Below are 23,998 nucleotides of genomic sequence, written 5' to 3' on the forward strand. Positions count from 1 at the left end.
TCCCTGGATAAAGAGGTCATATCCATAGATTATTAAAAAAAAAAAAAAAGACAAAAACAAACTTTTAAGCAACTATGTTCTGTTCCAAAAAGGCAAATGCTTTTTGCCTTACTGTTATATTTTTACTATATTGATTTTTACTATATTGCCTGTATTGATTACTCCTCAATTTTATTCCAAATTTTAACAAGAAGTCATTATAACTCTTTAGCCTTCAGATATTGAACAAAAGAATTGATAGATGTTTAATGAAGAACTTTTTACTGTGTTCTTTTTTTTTTCATCTGAAAAGTGTTTCCATATAGCCTGTGAAGTGAAGAATTATCCTCTGAAGGAACGTAGTGAAGAAGAGCTGGAAACTTTGGAGAAAGTTCTCCAGTTAAAGAAGATTGAGGCAGTTGATCTTAAGGTACAATCTCTTTGAAATACTGCAGAAAGGCATTTCAGACCAGGATGTTCTGAAAAGACACCTTAGCCCTACTTTACAGAGATACCTATCTCAGCTCCAGTTCCTTGCTATAGAAGTTGTCCAAATAAAAATTAAAAAGATAAATAAAGATGAAACATTGTGTTTGTACTCAGTACAGATACATCAGTATTACAGAATCACAGAATAACTGAGGTTGAAACGAACCTCTGGAGATTGTTTAGTCCAGCCCCCTGCTCAAAGCAGGGTCAGCTAGAGCTGATTGCTCAGGATGAAGACTCCAAAGCCTCTCTGGGCAATCTGTTCCAGTGTTCAATCAACCTCATAGTAAAGTTTTTTCTTACATTTAAGTTGGATTTCCCCTGTACCTATTGCCTTTTGTCTTTTCACTGTGCACCACTGAGAAGAGTCTGGTTCCATCTTCTTTAGTCCCCTTTCCCCCTCAAGTATTTACACACATTGATAAGATCCCCCTGAACCTTCTCATCTTGAGGCTAAACAATCCCAGCTCTCTCAGCCTCTCCCTGTATGTCAGATGCTCCAAACCCTTAATCATCTTAGTGGCCTTTCCCTGGATTTGTTGTAGTATGTCTATATCTTTTTTTGTGCTGGGGAGTCTGAAACTGGACACAGTACTCCAGATGTGGTCATTTTGACTTGTGTTATTTTGATCACTGAACAAGCCTTAATTGCAGAATTTAACCTCTAGAACTGATGGCTCCAAGGAATCTTGTCAGCAGAAAAACTTGGGGACTGTTTTATTCACATGACACTGGATCATTTATATAATTAACACTCTTACCATGTTTGTGATATTCAGGTTCGAAAGGAAATTGTTGAGATCGAGCCTGAGACTGTATTACCTAAAGAGGAAGAAGATATGGAGGAAGAAGAAGTAGTGGCTGATGATAGTGCATCTTACTGCCTGGTTGGAAGTATGAGCTCTCAGTATGGTGGAGACACATCTATTTTATACCACCAGTTGGACTTGCACACCAGGGAGCAGAAGGTCAATCAAATAATATTACTGCAGGTGACCTCTTCTTAAATCTGTATTACTGCAGTGACACTGTCATATCCGTTGGTTCTTGCACTGTTCACAGCCACTGTTAGATTCTGGGCATACTGATACTGCACAGTGGAGTGTTGCACAGGTCTCTGAGTTACTGAGATCAAAGCTGATAAATGCATATGGTGCAGTATAGCACCGTGTGGATTTGCCAGCTCAGGTCTGGGAGAAAAACATTTTTATCAACTGGTTGTTTCCAGACGTAAGAAGCCTTGTGGTTACCCAATTTGAGGGTATCTGTATTTGCCCACTGGTGCTTCAGTTTAGGAGTTTGTATACACAAAACTAGTTTGTACATCTCTGCCTGCCCTGTGGAGATACCTCATACCATTTCCTTTCTCTCCAGTCTTACCATACCTTCATTTACAGCCTTCAGTGTTTCTGTTATTTATTATTCATTACCTTCAGACTCTCTTACTTCTCTTACCCTGGCCAGTTTATTTAAGTAGTAACCATGTTACAGAACAGGCTTCTTGCAATGATAATCTGCAAGGGTGGAACCAGTTAAACTACTATAAGCATTGCCTCCTCAGAGCTCTTTAAGGCTGTAAATGGTAGCAGAGTTCAATGATTATGTATTTGTAATGCATAAAATCAGCAGATACACTGTTTTTTAAAGTAGATGAGGAAGAAACCCAAGGAGCACTTATAGATGTAAGCTTGGATGCAACAAGATCTTTCTTCTGTGGGGCTTTAAAGATGCATATTATTTTTCTTGGGTATAGAGGTCCTTCAGTGTTGTTGGCTAGCTATCAGCAAGCTCACTGCTTTGGCAAACAGGTAATCATCTGAAAATATAAACCTTAATAACAGAACTGAAATCCTAATCATGTTTCATTTCAGTAAATGGACACATGGTGTCCATAGGAGAAACACATGGTTTTCTTTCTTAATATTCTGCTTTTCTTTGATGAGATCACTTAGTTAGACTAAAGAAAGAATTTATCCACTAAGAATACATGCTTTTTAAAACCATGGTAAAGTCTCAGTTCTTTTCAAACAGTTAGATTCCAGTGTTTATTAATTCACTGGCACATTTTACTTACATATTGTCAGACAGAAAATCACATTAAAAGCATATCAAAGTTGCAGATTGCAGCACTCAAAAAAATCAGGAAAGAATGTCCTTAACTCTGCCCCCTTTGCATCTGTGTTTTGTGATTTCCAGAATTATAGGTTACGAGCATTTTTTTTCTTTGGAGCACCTTCTTCCTTTAGCCAAAGTCTGCAAAAAACAACAATAAAAGGCAGCCTAGTTTTTATCTAGTTTGGGCAACACTATGACTTTTTTGGAATGTCTTTGTCAGATGGCAAATAGGTAGCAGAGAAGGAAGAGAAATTTCTAGAAAATGAAAAGAAAGAATGGATCATCTGCCCATCTACATTTAACATTAATACATTAAACAGAGCTTGAACTCTGCCCCTACGATTATCATGAAAGAGGTTTATTTACCAGTTTCTTTTCCTATCACACATACAAATACACACATCTATGTTTCTGCTGATGAGTTGAGGAGTGGTATATAATCATGGATGGATGTGATCTGTGCAGCATTGCTGTTTCCTCTTATGGTATTTCAGGACATCATTTACAAAGTGAAAACTGCTTTTAATAAGGAATTTGACGTAGTTGCACAGCAGAAGGAGCATGAGATAGCACGAGTGAAAGAAAGAAACCTGAGGATCCGAGAAATCTTGGCACAACTTGACCTGCAGGAGGAAGTATGGGAGCCAGCTCTTACAGATGATGAAATACCAGAGCGTGCACTCACTGTCCAGGATTCAGAGGTGTCTGAAAAACAAATCTTTCTCTTTCACCCACACAAAGATAGTTCTCTGATTCTCCTCATTTCAGTCATTGTGTCAGTAGTGAAAAGCCTTAAAACAGATGTGTCTGTGCACTTAAAATCATATATCTGGCTCTTTTGCTTCCCTTCCCTTTTTAGGTAGAAAGCTGAAATGAAAGAAATCTGTATAAATCTTAATTCACTGCTGTTAAAAGTTTGTAGTTGTTTGGAGACTAGGCAGAAATTCCCCCATCCCTGATAATACAGTTCAAACCAGGCTTGGAGGGATCACTTCTATAGATGAGAGTTTCTCTATTCAGTCTTTGAGTACCATTTTGAAACTAGGTATCTAAGTATCAAAGCATACTTAGTACTGTACTTCTAAATTCAATTGATAATCTATAAATAAACACCATATTTCTGATACAAAAAATTCTACTGAGCTTATTTGCTCTTTTGGTCTCTGTCTCCCCCATTTTGTCTTCTTGCCCACCAGTCCATGTTATTCCAGTACCAGAAAACCCACAGATATAATGCAAAAAACATGACTAACATCATAAAAAAAAATTATAAGAAGTTTATATTTTAGCAATTTTGAATATAGCTTTTGGAGCTGTTCTAAAGAACAGTTTTCTTCTTGGGGATTATCAAAGACCAGAGAGAGGAAAAAAAGGAAAGTTTATATTACATTGTTTTTCCAAATGTTCTTAGTCCATGTGTGAACACTTTTGAAGAAAAGAAACCTGATGTGAACTCCATTTTCTCCCTTCAGATTAAAGCTGAAAAGTACCTGACTCCGCAGGAGAGAGCAAAAGCAGAAATGCTGGCTAAGCTTGAAATGGAAAGACGTCTGGCTGCTCTGGTACTTGAAATAGTATCCTTCTACTGAACAGGCCATTGTCACTGGTGTGCCTTTATATAATTAATGCTGTACTGGAATATTCCAGTAATGTGGTAATACTGTAGAATAACTGTAATGATGGTAAGTAATAATGACTTTAAGTCATGATGGTGAAAGTGAGTGTGCCTTTTCCATTATCCTTTACAGTCAGAATGATATAGATTAGCTGGAGGAAGAAAATATTTAGTGTAGGCAAGCAATTTTTAAAAATATGCTCAATGCCAATTAAAAACACTATACTGTGAGACTAGGGACTAGATTCATTTCTGAACATGGGCTACTGCTGGGTCAAAAGTTTTGAGCTTGATATGAGTTTGTTGAATGGGTTTCTTTGACCTCTGTTCGTCACGGACCAGACTAGATGATCATAATGTTCCCCCCGGCTTTAAAAACTATGTATCTGTGAAAGTTCTAAGACAGCTCTAGTCCCCAAACGGGATGCCTGATAAGGCAGTAATGATACAGCTTCCTTCACCCTAACCTGCCAACTGGCCAGGAATAGTTTGTGCCTATGTATTCCTTTCAAATTGCCAGAATGCCAGTCGTAGTAAGTTATTTGGTTTATGAGCTTCTGTCCATCAGGAAAAACTCTCAGACTTTTAGCTTACTTCACACGCATCACCAAAGAGCATTAATCTACTTGTGACACACAGCAAAGTCTTATCGGTGATCTAGAAGTGAACTGCTCCTTTATCATTCCTGAAACTTCCAATTACTGCACTTCCTTTTGCATCCTACAGTATTTTTTGTTGTCTTTCCTAGGACAATGAAAGACTGCGTGCTCTTAATGACATGATGGGTGGAGTGCTGGAAGTCAAAAAGGAGGACATCCTGAAAATTGTGAGCTGTGTTTCTGCTGTATCATTTAGGTAGCTTGTGGTGCTTTTAAGGATATGTGAATTACAAATAGCCAATATCTGCAACTAAAGTTAAGTGCCCATCAACACCCATACCTATCACAGTGGAATAATATAGCGACCTAATTTAGTATTACCACTATGACTGTTTTGTGAAGGGAGGGGTTTATTACTCATGGCTGCGATCTTACAGAAAAATACTGTGTTCCATTTAACTCAACAAAGAAAATAGTACAGTAGTAGAGGAAGGAGTACAAAATACTTACATTTTACAAGATCCAGTAGTGAATTCCTGTAAGCAAGTGAAAGAGAACTTGACTGTATATATATCCAAACTCCTGGTGCAAGGAAGAGACCAGAGAAACAGAATATATATGTTCCTTAGACTGAAGGCTTCTACCTTACCTACCACTAGGAATACCTTTCATTAAATTTTATGCATGCTGTAGTTTGTTAGCCTGCTGATGGAGATTTAATATTGCTTTTGAAGCATATTCTTCTTTAATATCTCCAGGATATTCCTCCTCCTCCTTTTATATCCAAGCCTGAATCTGTTTGGAATGAAGAAGAAAAGAAAATATTCAGAGAATATGAGAAAAAAGTCGAGGAACTGAATGAAGAAAGAGAAAAGCATAGAAGGGTAAATTAAAAAGAGAAAAGGAGTGGTTTTCTTCACCGTCCTCATGGCCAAAGTTTCGGGTCTTGCTGAGGATCTAATTGTAAAAATAAATGCCAATAAAGAGAACAAACAAAGAACAAATGAAGAACAAAGTTGATGTGGAATAGTATATTAGTCCTAGCTTAAACAGTAGAAAAAGCAATCTCTAGTTACAATAATTAGTATGTGCTAAAACTTGTGACATCTGACAAAAGATTACTTGCCTTCATGAATGTATCACTATTCCTAAAATGATTTTTCAGGTTCCATTCCCAGGGTTGCTGATGCCATACACATATAATACCGCAATGGTTATTTTTCTAAGTGGTATTTGGTCAACAAAACTTGGTAACCTGGCAACATTCTCCTTCCAAACACGTAATTGCTGTTGTTTTGATTATACAAAACTTGGAATCTTAGTCTTTCTGACATGGCTGTTCAGTAGTGCTAACAGGAATAGAAACTAGTCTTTCAATAAAAGTGCATAAATAAGTTAGACTCCTTAGTTGCAATGAAAGTTGGGAGGTAAAAACATTCTCTTTAATCTCCTTGAAAATAAAAACAATTAGAAAATGATAGTCATGCCTTAAAGATTGATTTAAAAAATACATTTGGGTCTAATACCTAGATGCTGTTAATTTTAAAAGGGACCAGTGTCATTTGGATTACCTTCTCTTTGAGCCCTTTGGTTAATCTGACCCTTTGATTGGTCAAACCAATCCAACACAAAATTTTATTCTCTTAAACCTTGGGTCTTCATTTGCACAACAGTGATTATGCTATATATTTGGCTTCTGAAGGGGAACTGGTTTCAGCTAATTCTGTAAACAATGTAGGTTCTGTTTTCTTTTATTTGTGTCTATAATATTAATGAATATTGCATGGCTCCAGAGTGGGGCAGGACTATAAAAACTTAAGGAAAAAAAAAGTTTGCATTGGGGGGTTACAGTTCCACACTGTGCATTCTCCAGCATCCCACAATATACTGTGGCAGAGCTTGTTTGTTCCTCCAGATGTAATAGTGCTCCTCTGGTCCTTGCCTTCTCCAGGCACTGGAAGCTGAATTGAAGAAACTTCAAGCTTCCATCCAGGAAACAACACAAAGTTTTGATGAGACTATGTGCAAACTCTTTGAAAGGAAAGTGAATTCAGAGATGGTCATCTATCAGGTATGGCAGAGAATTTAAATTTTTCCTCTCTACCTCTGTGCCACAGGAATGTTAACTTTTTTTTTTTTTTTTACAATCTTTCCGCAGGAAGAACTCAAAATAGTCAATATCCTTTATTCTTTGCTGTTGGATGAAGAGTTGGACACTAGAGAAGCTGGACTTCATCATTTGCTTAGGAAGAAGCGGAAAGAGAAAGTAAGTTATTGTTTGGAATGCTTCTGTGTGGCAGACCTGCTACTGGACCTGTACAGATCGCCATGTTTGGAGCTGCAAGCAGCCGTTTGTACGTGAGCTACAAGGAGAGCTTCCAAAATAGACACTGAGCCCCTACCACTATATAGGTTAGACTACTTTTAAAGTTATCTGAGGCCAAGTGTATACCAGCTTACATTTTTCAAAATATGTAATTTTTACAGTTTTTACAAATGTCCTCATTGGTATATCTTTTGGTCCATGCAAACTGTCAAAGCTGGCCTCCCCAGCGGAGTACAATCAATTAACAGCCTTGATAAAACAGATGAACTTAGTATGCTGATATGTAGCAGATTTATGTCATGCTAACAGGGAAATTGCATTCCAGAATTGAGAACCTTCCACTGAACATAATTTGAGGATTTTTGATTGATCTTACCTTTGATGACCTGAAAGGAAAAAGGAAATCTCTATGCAAGTGAAAACAAGTATGAACACAGGTCCTTACATTCAAAATTTAAAAAGAAAACTTAGAAGCATTGGTATAAGATGTGTTTTATAACAGACTTTCTTAAGCAGTGGAATACTTGAATTTTATACCTGCTCATTTAAGCAGTACCCACAGGTAACCCCTCTGGAGAAGGTATTGTATTGTTAGTAAATATAGCTCAAAAGGTTTCCTCTAAAACTAAGAGATTGCTGGCTTCATCAGTATATACAAATAGCCATCAAGTGCTTCTGCTGACTGAGTTTCGTTCTTGCAATCCTCTGGTTTTGCTGCAGGTAAAGTCTACAAAAACAATCCAGTGTACAAACAGGAAAATTGATGCTTACACAGACACCTATGAAAATGCAATTGCTGAAGATAAGGTGAGACTCTAGACAAATCCGAGCAGATTCAGATATATAAAAAGTTCATGCTGTGTCTTGATCATGAGAAGAACATGCTTCATTTTAAGCATTTTAAGCATGGGGGTGGGTTCTGTTTAATTTGCTGATCACTGAAGTTAAGCAGCAAAGGAGAGTATGTGCATATGAGTTACACATCAAGGTCTTCATAATCTATTGGGAGCCAGGGGGCCTGTCTTCACAGAGGATCTTAGTGTGACAAAACTTCTGCATTTAATCTTGTAGTTCTGCACTCAACCTTGACTCTTCCTTAGCATTAAAGAAAAAAATTGACAGTGTAAACTGTCATATCTGAGAGCAATATATGAAATAGCTAAGATTCCCTGAATGGAGAGCTTGGAAGCACCATCTTCTGTGTTTCTAAGATACGGGAAGGATGTTGCTTTTTTTTAAAATAACACTGTAATGACAAGGAGGCTGTTTGTTTTCCTCCTAGATTTTGGAATCTGATTTTAGAAAGGATTTTGCTGACGTTCCTGCATATCTCCTTGATCGACTTTTCAAACTTTACAGACGTCGACCAAGGTAAGACCCCATCTGATTCCATCTGTTTAAATACTAGTGTTTCTTGTGTTTCAAGAATGAGAACACTTTATTTCAGTTATCTAAAATATCTTGATAATCAATAGACTGACTGCTTTCCTACTTTTTATGTGGATGGTTGACAATAGTGGATGATTTCCCATCATACACTTATATTTGATCATTTACATTTCCTCATTCACCCTGCACAATCTATTTTAAATACAATCTAAATAATGAACAGTTCTCAAAAACATATATTTTTATTTTGTAAAATCTGTAGTCTTACCTAGTTGCTCTTTGCAAGAGATTGAGAGTATGAAATGTTGTTAGTTCTACATGAGCTTGTTTTATGTAAGAGAAAATAAAGACAAATGTAAATATTCTATATACTATGTACATTAGGACCCAGAAGATGAAAGTGCTCCTTGACACTGCTAGCCCATATGGAGATCATTCAGGCGAAGATTACAAAGAAGCACTTACCCTTTTAATGAAAGCCATGGATGAATTGGATAAACCTGAACATATGCCTAATGGCCTAGATCCATCTTTATGGGACCGTTTTTGTCTAGCTAGACGAAAAAAAATGGAGAGTGAGCAGCTAGTATGTAAAATGCTTTATTTTGCCACTATACTTTTTGATATTTTCAGGTCTTAACCTTCTGTGGGGTTCAAGTGTAGGGTTGGGTGAGTGGTGAAATGGCAATGCAGCATACATAAGCTGTATTTGCGTCTATGTTACTTCTGGTCACCTTTTGTTCAATTCAAAATAATAGAAATGTCATCAAAGGAAACCAGCTCTAGTTCTCCTCCAGAGGAAACATTACTATATGAATGTAGGAGAATTTGATCAAAATGATTAGGACCTTGGCATGGCTTCATAGAATTTTGTTTCATTTTATTTATCCAAACCAAAAAACTATTAAGGTATTTGATTTTCATTGCCTGTTGGAGTCTATCTCACACTGGCATGCTACATCTGCCCCAATGCATACTCATTTTCTTCTAGAACACCAAGAGCAAGTCTTAATAAAGGGTGTTGCTAGAAAGCTCTATTAAACTATTAGTTTAAGAGTGTGAAGGTATAAATCTGAATTATTCAGAGACGTGGATATATTTGATCAAAAGAGAAGGCAATGAGATTTCCCTTCTTGTGAAAAAACCATGCATAAATGAATAAATGATTTTTGGAGCAGAGTGCAAGAATTGTAACTTCTATGTCTCATGTGCTTTACTGGGACGCTTAAAACATCAGGTCGCCTATTTATACAGACATATGTCTTCTAAAAATCTTGTCCTCTCAGTTCTTGAAGAGGCTTGCCTTCACATACTCCTGAAGTTGAACAAGTTCAGAATGTCATGATGTTGCTTGCTTAGGTGAAGTGGAAAGCCCTAACATTAGCAGAGATGCAGGCCTTTCTCCAGAGAAGAATGGATGATGATGAGAAGATGAAGTCAGAAATAGGAAACATTTTCCAAGAACTCACATGGTAATTTTGTTTGTTTTCCTATGTTTAGCTACATTTTAGTTCTCCACCGACATAGAACCAAGAGTCACATGCAGCATTAGACAGCTGCGTTCTCTACCACTCATATCTAGAATTCTCTCAAAGAGGAGAGCTAAGATATTTCTACAGTGAGGTATGATTGCAGCATGCGTGGGAGGGCCCAAACAAGTTTTAATCTAGCATCTTGTGTAACAACATCAGTAAGCATGGCAGTGTGATCTTCGGTGTAAACTAACTGTCCAAAAAACTACATCACACACAGAATCCCAAGCAGCCTTCAAGGCCATACTTGTTCTGTCTGGCTCAGGTAAACTTTGTTCATGTTGGCCTAAAGAAGCTGCAGCGATCACTCCCAGTTGTAATATGCTGCTCAGTCACGAGTCCTGATTTCACAGAGCTGTTTGGAATTGTAATTTTTCTTTTTTTCATGTACACGGCACAATTTTCACATTCATTGTCCTTCAGCAACAAACCCCAGCATAAATTATACAAGAGAGGTGCTGCCTTGGAATTCTCTGTATTTTCTTTTCAATTATTGTTACGGCTTTTGCTCAGTAAGGACATTTTCCTTCAGAACATCTGCTACAGTGTGTTAAGAAAACAGATTCCAGTGGTTGAGAACATTATGTCTAGAAATAAGTTGCAAATTTTGAAGTCATTTTGTGAGCAAATAGAAAACAGGCTAAACCTGAAAGAGTAAACCCTACATGAACATACATCTTATCAGCAATAAACATGAAAGTTTTGAGAATCATGGAAGGATTTATATAAGCATGATAAAATCACTAAATGCTTTTGGTTTTCTGCCATTTTAGGCTGCGGGAGGAGAAGATGAAACTTCAATTGAATTTGACTGTCCAATTTTTGCTAAAACAAGGACAGGTGGAATTGGAAAGTACTGAGCTCCCAGATTTCACTGATGCCATTCTTATTAATAAGAGTGTTATTGAAGAACTGAATTGCACTATCATGGTAATATACATTATCTGAAGTAAATTTAAAGTCTTTAAACAAAAGTGTTGCCCTTCAAGGGCTGTACTTTTTCTCCAGTTTGACATCTAGTTTCAATTCATTACCACACACCAGTAGGCTCAGTTGTAATCTTGAAACTGCTAAGAATTCTGTAATGTCTCTTATCATAATATAAAGATTGCAGTACAAACTGCTTTCTTGATGTTTGATCAATACAATTCAGATCAATGGAATAGCAAGAGTTTTTAGACACACCATCACTTACACACATGCTGTAAATAGAGAATGCTAATATCCTGGACACCAGTCCTAGAATTCCCTCAAGGCAAACATATAGTCATGTTAGGAAACAAGTGACCAATAGCTTATAGTAAGATTTAAAAAATTAATACAGCTTTTTATGTAATGTGGAATTGGTCATCATACTTAATACACTTAGTTTTTCATAGTCTCATTAAAGGTTATTTTCTTAGCCATTTTAGCTGTACAAAAAATTGCTTTTTACTGCTACTGCACAAAGGCTTCAGTAACAACTGCAGAATACCTGATACAGAGCAAGTTTATATTTTGTGGAGATAAAGTGCCTGAGCATTTTAATAAGATAGGAGGACAGAGAGAGTGGTTAGTTGTAATTTTCTTCATCTCCTTCTATAATCCCAGGCTGTGGCACTGTGCCTAAAAGGCAACAAAATTCCACAAAAGATAACCATCTGGAGCTAAGTCTGGAAAGAGACTGCAGTATGGCACGTTTCCCTTACTAAAATTACGACTTTGGAGGCTTGCCCATCCAGTTACAGATAATTATTCTGTAATCCATAAAGTGTGTTAATTAAGATTAATCCTTTTTTTCAGGCTGAAGGAGAAAAGAAAATTGCTAGCATGGTGGAATGTAAAGACTTCTCTAAAGGGATATTTCAGCTGGAATGGGAACACAAGAAAATGAAAATGCAGATAGAAGATCTGAAACAGAAGGCTCGGGATATTCTAACACTACGCATTTCAAAAGATCACCAGCTAGTGAGTTACTTTCTCTAATTTGCCTTTCGAACACAGAAATTTTGCTGCCTATTCTGGTACCATGGTTTATGTCTCTTAATTGCCTTTCAACTACAGAGAAACTTGATGCCTGGTAGGTCAACAATTCAGCTTTCAAACGTAAGTTTTGCTCTTGACATTGTTCAGTAATTAAGTTCTTTGGGATGTTCAGGTATAAACAAGAGCAACATTAGCCCTAACTCTTGGCATATCTAAATTGGCACTGAGAGTAAGATATCAGGATTTTACAGCCCCAAGGAACTGATTTTTAAGTCAAGCACCAAAACCTTTTAAAGCGAAAGGTCTGAAGCGCCCTCACCTGCTGTATCATAGAAATACCATAACATTAGCTCAGCAGTCAGTTCCTACCGAAGCCTCCTTGAGCCCCGCTGCCATTTTTTGGACCACCAGCAGCAGAAAGGCAGAGAATTGTTTGCTCTGCCTGGCAGACAAGAGGCAGCAGCCGGTCAGCACCCACATCGCTATGAACAAGGCCAGCTGGCAGGCCAAAAGACATAGGTAAGGGGTGTGGGAGAGCGCCAAGGACATCGCAGGGAGAAAGAGGGAGGAAGAGCAGAGGGTGTAGGGGAAGCTTCAGGGTATTGGAGATTGGGATATAGACAACTGCTGGGAAAGCTGGGTTCTGTGGTGATGAGGTGGGGGAAATAAAAGTTTGGAGTAGGGGATGTTTGGTTATGAGGAAGCTGGAATACTGTAGTGAGAAGAGCTGTAGAGCAGAGGGAGAAGAAAGAAGGTTGGAGAAGGGAAGCAGGTGAGGATATTGCAATTCCATCAAAACATTAAAAAAAAAAAAGGGGGGGGCTTTGCTGAGGCTTTGTTAGTTCTTCCATTCTCTGAACTGCTTGTTTACTTCTGAATTGCAGCCAGGGGACTTCTGTAACTAACACCAGCAAAACAGCTTCCTAGAGAGGTTACCATGCGCTGAAAAGTTGCTGCAGCAAATTTATCACCAGGGTGTTGCTGTAATATGTTAGGTGAAACTTCATTTATACTGATGACCAGAACTGTTGTCCTTCAGATATTGGTGAGACACAGACTTGTCCTTGCCCATAGCAGAGGCATAGATGAGTTTACTCAGAATTTGAATGCTCTGAGGGGCTTGACTTTATTCTTTGAGTAGGATTGTGGTATCAGTGGGAAAAGCAAGGCAACAGAGACACAAATAATAGGAGTAGAAAGAAAGACAGCCCAGATAAATGCCTGAGGGCAAGGACCTGAGAAGGCCTGGAAAGAGAGGGCTATTAGTGAAACAGTGACGGAAAGCGGTTTAGTGCTGTAGGAAAGGAGCCTGCTGGGTCTTTCCTGTGTCAGGAAAACAGGAAAGACTGACTCCATCCTGTTTCTCCTCTTTTAACTGGAACAGTCCACAAAATCTCACATTTTTGGTTGTCAGTTTGGTGTGATGATATTCCAGAAAGTGGAGTATTACATCTATCTTTAATAAATCTTTAATAAATTCTCTTAGATATAGAGAAATTACTATGCAGATATAAGAACAATAAAAGTAAGAATTATTAGGAAGCCACTTGACAATGAAATATTCCTTTCCCTGGCCTAAAGACAGACTTTGGCCTCCATCTGTGCTAAATTAGGCTACCTTATAAGAAAAAGTGTAGCTTGGGTTTTTGGACAACCTCTATTAATAAACTGGCTTGGTCTTTGTTTATTTGCATTCAACACACAGAGAACATTCTTTTTAACAGCCGTTCAGTCTAGTATTCATGCAGCATCCAAGACTACCTTTAGAATGTCCCTTTACGATCACTAGTAATGCTTTCCACTGTGCAGAATTCCAATTTTCTGAGTTTCATGTAGTATGATTGCCTTTACAGAAGGGTAGAACTGTTGAAAACAAACAGGCTTAATCTGGTTTCTTTCTAATTCTTCAGTTCCTAACTGTGCCGAACTATGACAGCCGCATCACCCACCAGGTTTCAATGATGGAGCAGACTCTCAGTGTCATGGATAAGGTAAATCCCAAATGAACAACCACATTTGAGAAACACACCCTTAGTTTAAATGCATTTCCTCTCCTTCCTTAGCAAAAGGTGTTTGTAAGGCGTAAGTGCAACTGATGTAGTCATACTAACTCTTCAACTAATTCAAGGGCTGCTTGCAGCATAGCCACAACAGCACACGCACACGAATACATATACCCATGTATTTATTCACCTGGCATTCAGTAGTTTCTTCAACTTGCTCTGAGCTGTCACAGCAACACTGTCACTGTCAGTCAACTGGCCAGTATCTAAAGTCTCTGGAGGCAGTCATCATACATTGACTGCAGCATAGATAAACCCTGTGGAGATAAATCTACACGCTCTGTTATTGGAATTACATGCTTGCCTTCCTGAGCATCTGAATGCAGATCTGCTTATCACTTCCTACACAGCATTGCCTATATAAGTCATTCTTCCATTTCTAGTGAAGCATTCTTCCACATCTTCACTGCTTAATGCTTTCTCCTCCGAAGCGCCAGCATGTTCATAATATCACAGTGCCCTGCATATGACAGTCTGATTCACTGGCTCCCTCATCTGTTTCATCATTCAAATTATAATTGTCCTTGTTTTTAAGAGATTCCACTGGATTTACTCCAGGTTACTGTAGCTGACATCAGCCTCCATTTTCTCCGAGTTTCTCTTCAACCTTTAATATTTACCCTGTCCCTTTACATTCCCTCAGACAGCTTCACTAAAATCAGCACAACAGCCTTTTCTTCCTAGTAGCCAAGAGAGTGTTCTCACCTCACTGACTGCACTGACTTCCTTTCCCCACTTTGCCTCTTAAATCTTACCTTTAGTATATACCTCTCCCTGACCCCTAACTCTTTATTCCTTCTTCTTTATATTAGAACGCCATTAAGCATACTGGAATACAATATGTGTGAATGGTGGTATACAACATAAAGCTATAATGTGCTAGCAGTCAAAATATATAAAAATGAATTGAGCTACAATGTGGTGTGGAAGATGATAGGTTTCCATTGAAATTTGTCAGAGCACCTTTCATATTATCACATACATTTGCTTTATTCATTTGGAAATGGACAGCTGCACAAGAAGAATGTGAAGAACTGTCAGAAAATAATTAAAGAGCTGGAGAAGTGCATCAGTTTAAAGGAGCAAGCAAACTACAAGCTCAGCCTGGAGCTGCAGGAAATGCTTGTGTCTGTTTCAGAAAGGAAGCACATCTTTGAGGCAGCTGGTGAGTCACAGTCAGTAATGCACTTTAAGTCATAAGCGAAGAACATTGAGAAAACATCTCCAGGGCTGGACAGTCCTGTTCTCCCTCAGCATCAGCCCCTGGGCAAGGCACACACATCTCTCACTGTATGTGCAGTTAGTAGTGCCCTTTCTAACACAGCAATTTCCGCGTTCAGTATGCTCAGGAGACTGTTGTTCGATATGCTAGAGATCGTTGCTCTTGTAACCCAAGCTAATTGACTAAATTGCTGAAACTATTTGAGTCAAAGTGCTGAGTTATTAATACCTTTATTGAGCAAAATACCTTCATTCTTTCTCCAAACAGTTCAACTCACTTCTTTGCACACATTCAAGAGAAAAGAGTAAGTAGCATGAAGCTGAAAAGTGTATACACTATTAGGAAAACTATATAGATTTTTTTCAACAGTAAAACAGTTAGATTTTCAAAGCAGTGAGTACTTGCTGGAAAGGCAAGGAAGCATGTCCAGTGCCTTGTTGAAAATTTTGGTATTCACTACAATAAATACATTAAGTTCAACTGTGAGCATTTTCTTTTTGAATGCTGGCCTATTTTATTACAGAACTTTGAGTAACCCTAGAGCAGCTCCAATAAAGATATAGACTATGCTTCCTCTACAAGTACATGCTAATCATTATATTTTGTTTTATGCAGACACACAGCTTGTTTCTGAAAAGATTGCACAGCAGCGTTACCGAGAGATTTTGAGGCAGAAGCGGCTACGGGATGATATAAAGGAACAGGAAGTACAGCTTAAAGTTCTTCAGGCAGAAGCTGAAAGACTGAGATCAAGAATATGCCCTACACTTTAAAAAACAATCCTGGTAGATGCATAACACCATGGTCTTGTCTATGAATAAAGCTTGGACAGCTACCTTTTCTTTATAAATTCTTCTTTCAGCAAAAGATTTCTTCTGTAATTTCTTTAGAAAAGAACTTCAGTTTGAGAGATGCATGTTCGTCTCTTTTGTACATTTCATACCCAATCTTTTCTACATTATATTTCTCTTCATGACATGACTTATAAAATCAAAACACTAAAAATACATATAGCTCATTACAGAAAATAAATGGTAAAAGAAATGGTAGAATGGTAGAAGAAAAGGTATATTTGTATATCCAGTAGTCTGCAGTATGCAATTCTAGGACATTTTGATGTTGAACTACTGCAAGAAAGCCAAGAACTTTATCTGCACCTACTAAAATGTCTGTGGTTTTTAATTTGAATTTAATTGGAATTAAAAACTTCATTAAAATAATGTTGAGAGGAAATCAGTTATAACCCTCTTGCAAAAAATATTAGTCTTGAAATATTTAGATAACAACATGGTGAGCATCTTAGATGCATCTTACACAAGAATAAAAACCATGGGGGAAGAGGGGAAGACGTTATTTTAGCTGCTTCTTGAGTTTAGGCTCCTGTGTTTTGTATCACAACTATGCCAACCATACATTAAACAAATCAAGATCTACAGGCACAAGAAAACACTCTCAATGCTTCTTTTGCAAACCATACTTCTCCCTTACCCAGAGCTCACATGCTTTAATGGGCAAGATGCACAGTTCTGTCAGTGCCATGCAGCTATGCTAAACAAAGACCCAACTATTCTTCCAGACTTCCTTTAAATCCAAGCATTTTCTTAATGTTGAGCCCTTAAACTGGATGTCTTCAAGTTGCTTTTAACCTTCTGTTTCCTTCAATTGCTGCCTTCTCCTCACACTTAAGAGATTATTACCAAATTATATAATCAAAAAAATGAAAAAATACACCCAGTTTTTCTCTATACCTTTATTAAAACTAGACTATTCTCTTTCTCCCTTTATCTACCTGTGATAAAGCAGAACCACTTCAGGATGGTTTAGAGCAGGAGCCCTCAGCTGCACCCGCTGTTCTTACCTGGCCCATGGAATAAGGCGTTTCGCAGTGACCAGGGGATTTGCCAGGAGTTTGCTGCCACGCACAGCATCGGCTTCGAGCTCTGGCTGCGCAGCAGGACCCAGCCCGTGCCAGCTTCTGCCCTTCCTCAGGGCGCAGGAGCAGCGGCAGGGCAAGGCAAGCACCGCAGCACTGGCAAGGAGAGGAGATGTAACAGGACGTAACAGGAGAGCAGAAGAGGTGACCGCATGGGTGCGGGTTGCTAGGAGGCTGAAGCTATGCTTCTGTGCGAGCAGGGGTGCTACCTGGTACTGTCCTGAAAGCTGCTGCCGCTCATGACAGCATACGTTACCCACAGCTGCCAGTAGCTGTGGCTGCCACCACTGCTAGAGTCAAAGAAAAATGGTTTTGGAGGCAGCCTGGCATTCTGACATATTTGCTACCATCTCCTACCATTTAGCACTGGTATGCAGTTTTTTACCCTGCCAGATCTCTCTAAGATAGCTAAGGAAAAAAGAGAATCCTCCATAAAATTATCACCACTGGAGCCTGATCTCTAGGTAGCTTGAGTAGGTTTAGGCATCCTAAGTTTTATTTCCCCCTTCCATGCTCTGTGTCAATTCTTAATTCCTCCCTTCCATAAATTCATGTCAAATCTAAACTCATTCCATCATGAGAGCATTAACAGCTTTGATACCTTAGTTTAGCAAAATTCTACACTTGTTAACAAAAAAACAACAAAAACAAACCCTACTTGACTTCTGTTGTTACCTCATACAACACCCCGCTACTGCTGCTTTTTGCTTTATCGCATCTAATTGAGGTTTGTAAGGATCGTAATTACATCTCCATTTTTCTTGTATGATTTTTTTCTTCCTACTGCAACCGCCCTAGGAGAAGCAACAGAACTACTAACCAAGGATCTCAGGGGAAGGGAACTGCCCCCTTCAGGAAGGCCCACCACCTTTGGTGCTAAGACACCATTTCTTCTGCATCTTCAGCTAAATACTCAAACTGTGATCAGCAATAAGGGTTGCTCTTCGTTAATTCCCAGTGGGCAGAAACAGTCAGCATTCCTAAGAGTGGCCTCAAATTTAAGTCTAGCAAGCCACAGAAGTGGTATATGATCTTTGCTGATTTTCTTTCCATTTTCCTTGAGAAATATGAAATTACTCCCTGATTAAGGAAACAGGAAATGCCTCATATTCCCCAAAAAGTTAAGGTACAGTCAATGAGAAATCTGACTGTGTTTAAAAGAATACTCATATCAGGGAGATCTGTAGGGCAGTTGGATGTTTATGAACTGTTACACTAGATAAATGATAAGGAGAAGAAAAGCAGGCAGAAGCCACTACAATATATGCATAAACAAAAATGAGAAAATAAGCAATTTTAAATTAAGATAAAAAATTTAAAAAGACATTTCAAGGAGTACGATAAATGAAACACTAAAGCTTTATTCAGCTTTACTGCAGAAAGGTAAAGGACACTGTAGCTGAAGCATTCCCAGTAGATGAGGCCTGGTTTTCCTACATATTTGAAGAGAGAAAAAGCCTTGGCTCTCGCACGAAGCAGCAAAATAGACACATGTTGGCTGCAGTTTTATTCACTCCCATTACTTCAGACTGTGGCAGAACGCTTCAGAGGCACAGTTTCCCAAAAGACAACCGTCTAGACCAGTGTCTAGAAATGACTGCATTAAGGCACATTTCCCTCACTAATCATTAAAGCTACGGAGAACAACTCATTGCAGCTTCGAGAACATTAACTACATGCAACTGATTTATCTTTACTTAACTCACAAAATGCACAATTAACTGACTGGCAGCAGCAAGAAATTTGTAATATAGGGATATATCTATAAACAAAGAACTGAATACTTCCCCATCCGAGTATCAACAGAAATGACAGTTAACTTGCGCTCATTATTTCAAGACAAGTAAATATGCAAGGACAATCAAAGACTATCCATTAAAAATCTTGATTTTTTTTTTAAAACTATTCACTGATCAACTTCAAGCCAGGTTTTGCAAAACAGTCAATATGATATAAATCTTTTCCATAAAATAATGCCTTTTACAGTGCCTACCATACCTACATACATAGCTTTACGAATACCTCATGAGAAAGTCTCCCAAAGCATGAAGTCTGCTAGTCTGAATAACGCTTCTTACACCAAGTTTATATTCAGTCTTTTCCAATTATGCACATTTGTAATTGGAAGTTTTGCACTGGTAGATTATGTATCTACAAAGTCTTCTTCCGTTCTGCTGTAGTGCAATAACTTGTCTTCTAATCCAAAATTATCTATCAGCTGAGTGAGACTGACTTTCTTGCCATCTGCAGAAAAGGCCGACTGTAGCTCATATAGCATCAGCTGGGTACTACTTCTCCATTTCACTATCAAAGCCTGCAGTTCAGAGAGGTTATTCTGAAATTGAGATAAAAATATATTTCAGCAAACAACACATACTATTAAGACTCTGCATATCTATTTTTGTAAAACAGTTTAACCTGAGACAATACACAGACACCACACAAATAAAATGCGAATCGGTATTGTTGCTTAAATCAAGAAATTTGGATTTCAGTGTCAATTCCACTTCAGAGAATAATTAAGAAATACTTTTTCAGAGGTTTCCCTCACCTTAAACCTATACATCTTGACCAGTCTGAGCCTTCGAAGTAGATCTTCTTTCTCTTGCACTTGTTTCACCAGCCGTACTTTCTCTTCCAAGGACTGTTGGTGACTAAGATTAGTCCTTAGCACACAAGAATTCTCTGTTGATCCACAGGGAGAGTTTTTCTGTAAAGAACTTTTGAAACACGCGTGTCTAGGGCAGTTTCTTTCCAGGTTTTCAGGACTATCCTGTAATCTGGAAAAATCTGTATTCTTCTTTGATAGAGAAGCTTTGTCAGAAGCAGCACAGTCTTTTTCTTCAGTGTCTATTTTGAGCCGCTTTGCCACTGTAAAACTAGCATTAAATGAACGTCTTGTTTTCCTTAATCGTTCCCTCAGAGCTGCACTCATTGGCTAAAGAAAATGAAAGAACAACCAAAAAAAGAGAAAGATTGTCCTGATTTCTCAGGATAATCTCATCTTTGATTTATATTCTGTTTATTATTTACATAGAATACATCACATAAAGGTCACTGTAAAGCCAGACTTCTTAACTGTTGCTATAGCTTTCACAAACTTGAACAAAGTTAACTTGTTCCTTTCACGTGTGCTTGCGCACATAGCTGCAAGATATGGGAATCTTGTGCCTCCAAACTTTCCAGGACCAAATGCAAGTTGTAATGCAGAAGACATATGGCATATTTTAAGTTAGTTAATTCTATTCCATTTTGTTCAACCTCCCCTGTAGCTTCAAGTAGACAAGGATTTTTTTGTCCCCCCTCCCCCACCTTTGCTAATAAGCATATAAAAAGTGAAATTTTCTTAAAAAAAAAAAATCTGTATCTAACATTTTTACCTGTGAAAAAATATTGAAATATGGGAGGGACAGATAGTTTAAGACACACTTAAAATTTAGCCCTATCCAGCATTGGCCCAGTTTTTAGTAACGTATGCCATGGTCAGTTTGACAGCATCAACATAGTGCRTGTTAAGACAAACATCAAGGTAGAGCAAGACGCTATAGAGAATATACAAACTGAAAGCAGAGTGTATTGAGTTCTTTATGCAAAGTGTGTTCCCTATTCAGAGCTAAGAAGAAAAACCATGCACATGAAACTGCATAGGAAACTAAAGAAAAGCTGCTCAAGATGTCACAAGCCACAAAAGAGAAGGCTATTAACCATGGTAAGACTTTTAACAAGACCAAGACTAACTTAATGCTACACAAACACATGGGAGAGACTATATCAGAGTCTTGAAAAAAACAGCCTAGAGCAAGAGTCAGATGACTGAATTTCTTTGCTCAAGTGCAAGCAGAAGTCACAGGAAGTCATTCTGCATACACAGGAACCCAGAAAATGGATTTGAAGAAACTAAAGAGAAAATTGAAAAAGGAGGTTTAAAAAAAAAATCTAAAAAGAAACTACATTATTCAATTTATTAGCATTTACACAGCATTTTAGGTACACAGCTACATCACTTTGTATTCATAACAGACTTTCATATTTAGGGCAAGGTATACTAAAAGCACTCCTTACCTGGAAAACCTTATAGTTTTAAGCATAAGCTACTTCTAACTTTAGCTTTATAACCTTTAGCCTTCCAGTGAACAGTACCTCAGTGACTACTTGATGATCTCATAAGTATCTTTGTCACCACAAAGAGTCACATTAATGGAAACAAGTTTTCATACCTGTTTCCCTGAACTAATGCTCTGTGGAGCTGCTGTCCCAGAATCCTTTGGAGTATGGCACAGTGATGTCGATTTATCAAACCCTGGTTCTTCCATCTTCAGATGAAAAGCAATTTCTGTTAAAAGAAAGATTAAATTATGCACAGTACCATTTTTACCTAATTAAAATGGCCACATGGCTGCAGAGATGAGTAAAAAGCCCAGACTGAAAATAAGCTGTACTATTTCTTAACTGTTGTTCTACAAACATTTCGTTTGCTAAGCATTTTGGTTTGTGAATAGCTTTACTTCAAGAGGATGAATGACAGTACTACCAGGTATAAAGCATCTTACTATGAAATTTGTTTATTATATCTCCCTCATTCATAAAGTGCTAAAGAATGTATTCTTTAAAATGAGAAAAATATTACAAAAAGTTTACAGTTATTCTTCATTGTAAGCTTTTTTTCACCTATAGCATTGGTGAGCTCTTTCAAGTGTTAAACATGAACAGGATTTATGAAGCAACTTGGCCCACTATAGTATGACTATAAATCTCAAGGTCAGATCCTGCAACATCAAACTTATTAGCAAAAAGCTCATTTCAAACAAACTTTATTTTCTTCTTAACCTGAATGACCCTTACTGCTTGTCAAACTCACAGGATTAATCCTTTCTAAGCCAGGTTGTGAAGAATCACTCCTTCCATTTAGTCGTATCCCAAGTAGAGATAAAAAAATTGCTGGGAGCCATAAGATTTTTATTGTCCATCTGTATAAACAACTAATCTTTAAAAAAAAAAGTGCCCAGGTCTGTGAAAATAATCTACTGTTTTATTTGATCCTTTTGGGGGATACTACTTGAAAAAGTAATTACACAACTGGAATTTTAGATTAAAGCTAAGCCTCCCCAGTTTGCTCAGAAAAGCACCCTAATTAAAATAAGTCATACCTCTCAGCATGTATCAACTTTAAATTGATTTGGCAACGTTTAAGTGAGTTTAGCACTTGTGAACACCTTCTAGCGACCAGCATGCAACTGGAAAATTGTCAGTTATACCTCCCTGTACTTGGAAATTGCAATTAGGGGTTTTGAAACAGAAGCCTCTTAAAAATAAAAACCTGTAAACAAGTTGCTGCACAACACCAGACTGGCACAAAGGGGTTCCTCATTAGGGACAGAACAAACCAAAGCTTCAGTATACTAAAGCTCTACTAATCCAGCAACTCAGATCTTCCTGGCTCTGTAACAAGGGCATGAGTACCCATTTATCTTGCAAGTCAACACTCCCTCCAACTGTTCAAAATTCAACATATGGTTTTTCATGAAAAAAGAAAGACTTTATGTAGGAACAAAAGTCTGATTAATTGGGTATCTTGGCAATCCGTGCATTAAAGGGGAAGCCCACAGCATCTGTCAAGCATAATGCAAATTATCACTATTATTTCTCAGGCTGAGCAAGAGGCCCTGAAAAAGCTACATCATGCCTATGTAGTATGTCACAAGTATGTAATAAATCTCTTACCACCAAGCAACAAAATAATTTCAAGCCTGAGAGCTAGTGGCAACATTTGTTCAACTCTTTCCAAAGAAATCCTGTGACTCACTGCCTTTAGGTTCTAATGCAGAGTATTTGTCTTCAAATTACCATAAATACAATGAAGATTTTTCAAGGGTTCACCAACGCTGTCACTGTAACTCTCTTTGGAGCAGCACATTCACAATTCTCTTCTGCACTGTTAAAGCCTTCCCAAATATCACAGCCTAAGAATCCTTTGCATTTTCAAGCAGTAATGCTATTTGTCCCACAGAGAAATAATTCTGTCCAGCAAGTAAGGAAAACTTGGACTAGAAGCGCAAAAGACAATTTTGCCCTTCAGTACTTACTTATTTGGGGCTTTGGACAACCCCCCGACGCTAGGTGCCTCAGTTCTCCTGCTTAGGGCTACACTACATAACAACACTCACTTCATTACATTCTCCTCCGATAAACGGGGCTGCAGTGACACTCAGTAACAGTCATGCCCAGCTAGTTTTCCACCCCTCGGGGAGGCAGCAAGAAGGCTGGGCAGCCCATAAGCGGGTCACAGACCCCAGGAGCTCCTTTTGAGGCGACACACACCCCTAACGCATGACCAGGACACTGAGGAGGGCCCAGAGGCAGCGCAGAAGCGGGGCGCAGCCCGCACAGCAGCCACGGCCCGGGCCAGAGGCTGCTCGCAGCGGCAGGAGGCGCCGCACGGAGCGCAGGCCGCGCTCTGAACCCGTCGGGCCCCGCACGAGGCAGCGCGGCAGCGCTCGGGGCAGCACCGACACCACCAGCCCCGGCGGGGGGGAACCCGGTCCACGCGAGAGGAATCCCCCAACCGCCAGCACCTCACCCGCCGCCGCGACCAACAGCCGCTTCCCCTCGGCTCGGAGCGGCACGCGCCTGCGCACCCGCGCCCCTCCCAACGGCCCTAACGGCTGCCCGCCGGGAGCCGTTTCAATTTCCCGCTTCCGGGGAAGGGGGCGGGGCCAGTGGGATCGTGGCAGCGCGCCTGCGCCGGGGTGGCCGGCGGGTGGCGCTCTGCGC

The 23,998-nt window shown here is 38.8% G+C and overlaps 2 protein-coding genes across 4 annotated transcripts in view; one reads left to right on the plus strand and one right to left on the minus strand.

The window, feature by feature from the left end:
- Positions 1 to 16,121, plus strand: part of CFAP43 (cilia and flagella associated protein 43) — a 51,853-nt gene extending 35,732 nt beyond the window's left edge. The window contains exons 24-40 of the mRNA XM_026069671.1: positions 293 to 409; positions 1,248 to 1,460; positions 3,078 to 3,284; positions 4,056 to 4,145; positions 4,947 to 5,024; positions 5,556 to 5,681; positions 6,749 to 6,868; positions 6,956 to 7,063; positions 7,844 to 7,930; positions 8,406 to 8,494; positions 8,897 to 9,098; positions 9,872 to 9,984; positions 10,818 to 10,974; positions 11,827 to 11,991; positions 13,920 to 14,000; positions 15,084 to 15,237; positions 15,910 to 16,121. Coding sequence (XP_025925456.1) covers positions 293 to 409; positions 1,248 to 1,460; positions 3,078 to 3,284; positions 4,056 to 4,145; positions 4,947 to 5,024; positions 5,556 to 5,681; positions 6,749 to 6,868; positions 6,956 to 7,063; positions 7,844 to 7,930; positions 8,406 to 8,494; positions 8,897 to 9,098; positions 9,872 to 9,984; positions 10,818 to 10,974; positions 11,827 to 11,991; positions 13,920 to 14,000; positions 15,084 to 15,237; positions 15,910 to 16,067 — 2,265 coding nt within the window. The 3' untranslated portion in view covers positions 16,068 to 16,121. The remainder of the gene's footprint in view (positions 1 to 292; positions 410 to 1,247; positions 1,461 to 3,077; positions 3,285 to 4,055; positions 4,146 to 4,946; positions 5,025 to 5,555; positions 5,682 to 6,748; positions 6,869 to 6,955; positions 7,064 to 7,843; positions 7,931 to 8,405; positions 8,495 to 8,896; positions 9,099 to 9,871; positions 9,985 to 10,817; positions 10,975 to 11,826; positions 11,992 to 13,919; positions 14,001 to 15,083; positions 15,238 to 15,909) is intronic.
- A 2,451-nt stretch (positions 16,122 to 18,572) lies between these two features.
- On the minus strand, positions 18,573 to 23,820 carry SFR1 (SWI5 dependent homologous recombination repair protein 1). 3 transcript variants are annotated; one of them, XM_026069822.1, is made up of 4 exons: positions 23,805 to 23,820; positions 21,445 to 21,560; positions 19,779 to 20,165; positions 18,573 to 19,562 (listed from the first exon to the last, which is right to left on the minus strand). In XM_026069822.1, the coding sequence occupies exons 2-4, from the start codon at positions 21,538 to 21,540 to the stop codon at positions 19,371 to 19,373; spliced, it is 675 nt and encodes a 224-aa protein (XP_025925607.1). In that variant the 5' UTR covers positions 21,541 to 21,560; positions 23,805 to 23,820; the 3' UTR covers positions 18,573 to 19,370. The 3 variants fall into 3 exon arrangements, with proteins under 3 accessions (XP_025925607.1, XP_025925608.1, XP_025925609.1); XM_026069823.1 differs by lacking the exon at positions 23,805 to 23,820 and adding an exon at positions 23,311 to 23,372; XM_026069824.1 differs by lacking the exon at positions 23,805 to 23,820 and adding an exon at positions 23,072 to 23,089.
- Positions 23,821 to 23,998: the final 178 nt, after the last annotated feature.

This window comes from Apteryx rowi, unplaced genomic scaffold, assembly GCF_003343035.1.
Source record: "Apteryx rowi isolate R43461 unplaced genomic scaffold, aptRow1 scaffold_3, whole genome shotgun sequence".
NCBI classification, from domain to species: Eukaryota; Metazoa; Chordata; class Aves; order Apterygiformes; family Apterygidae; genus Apteryx; species Apteryx rowi.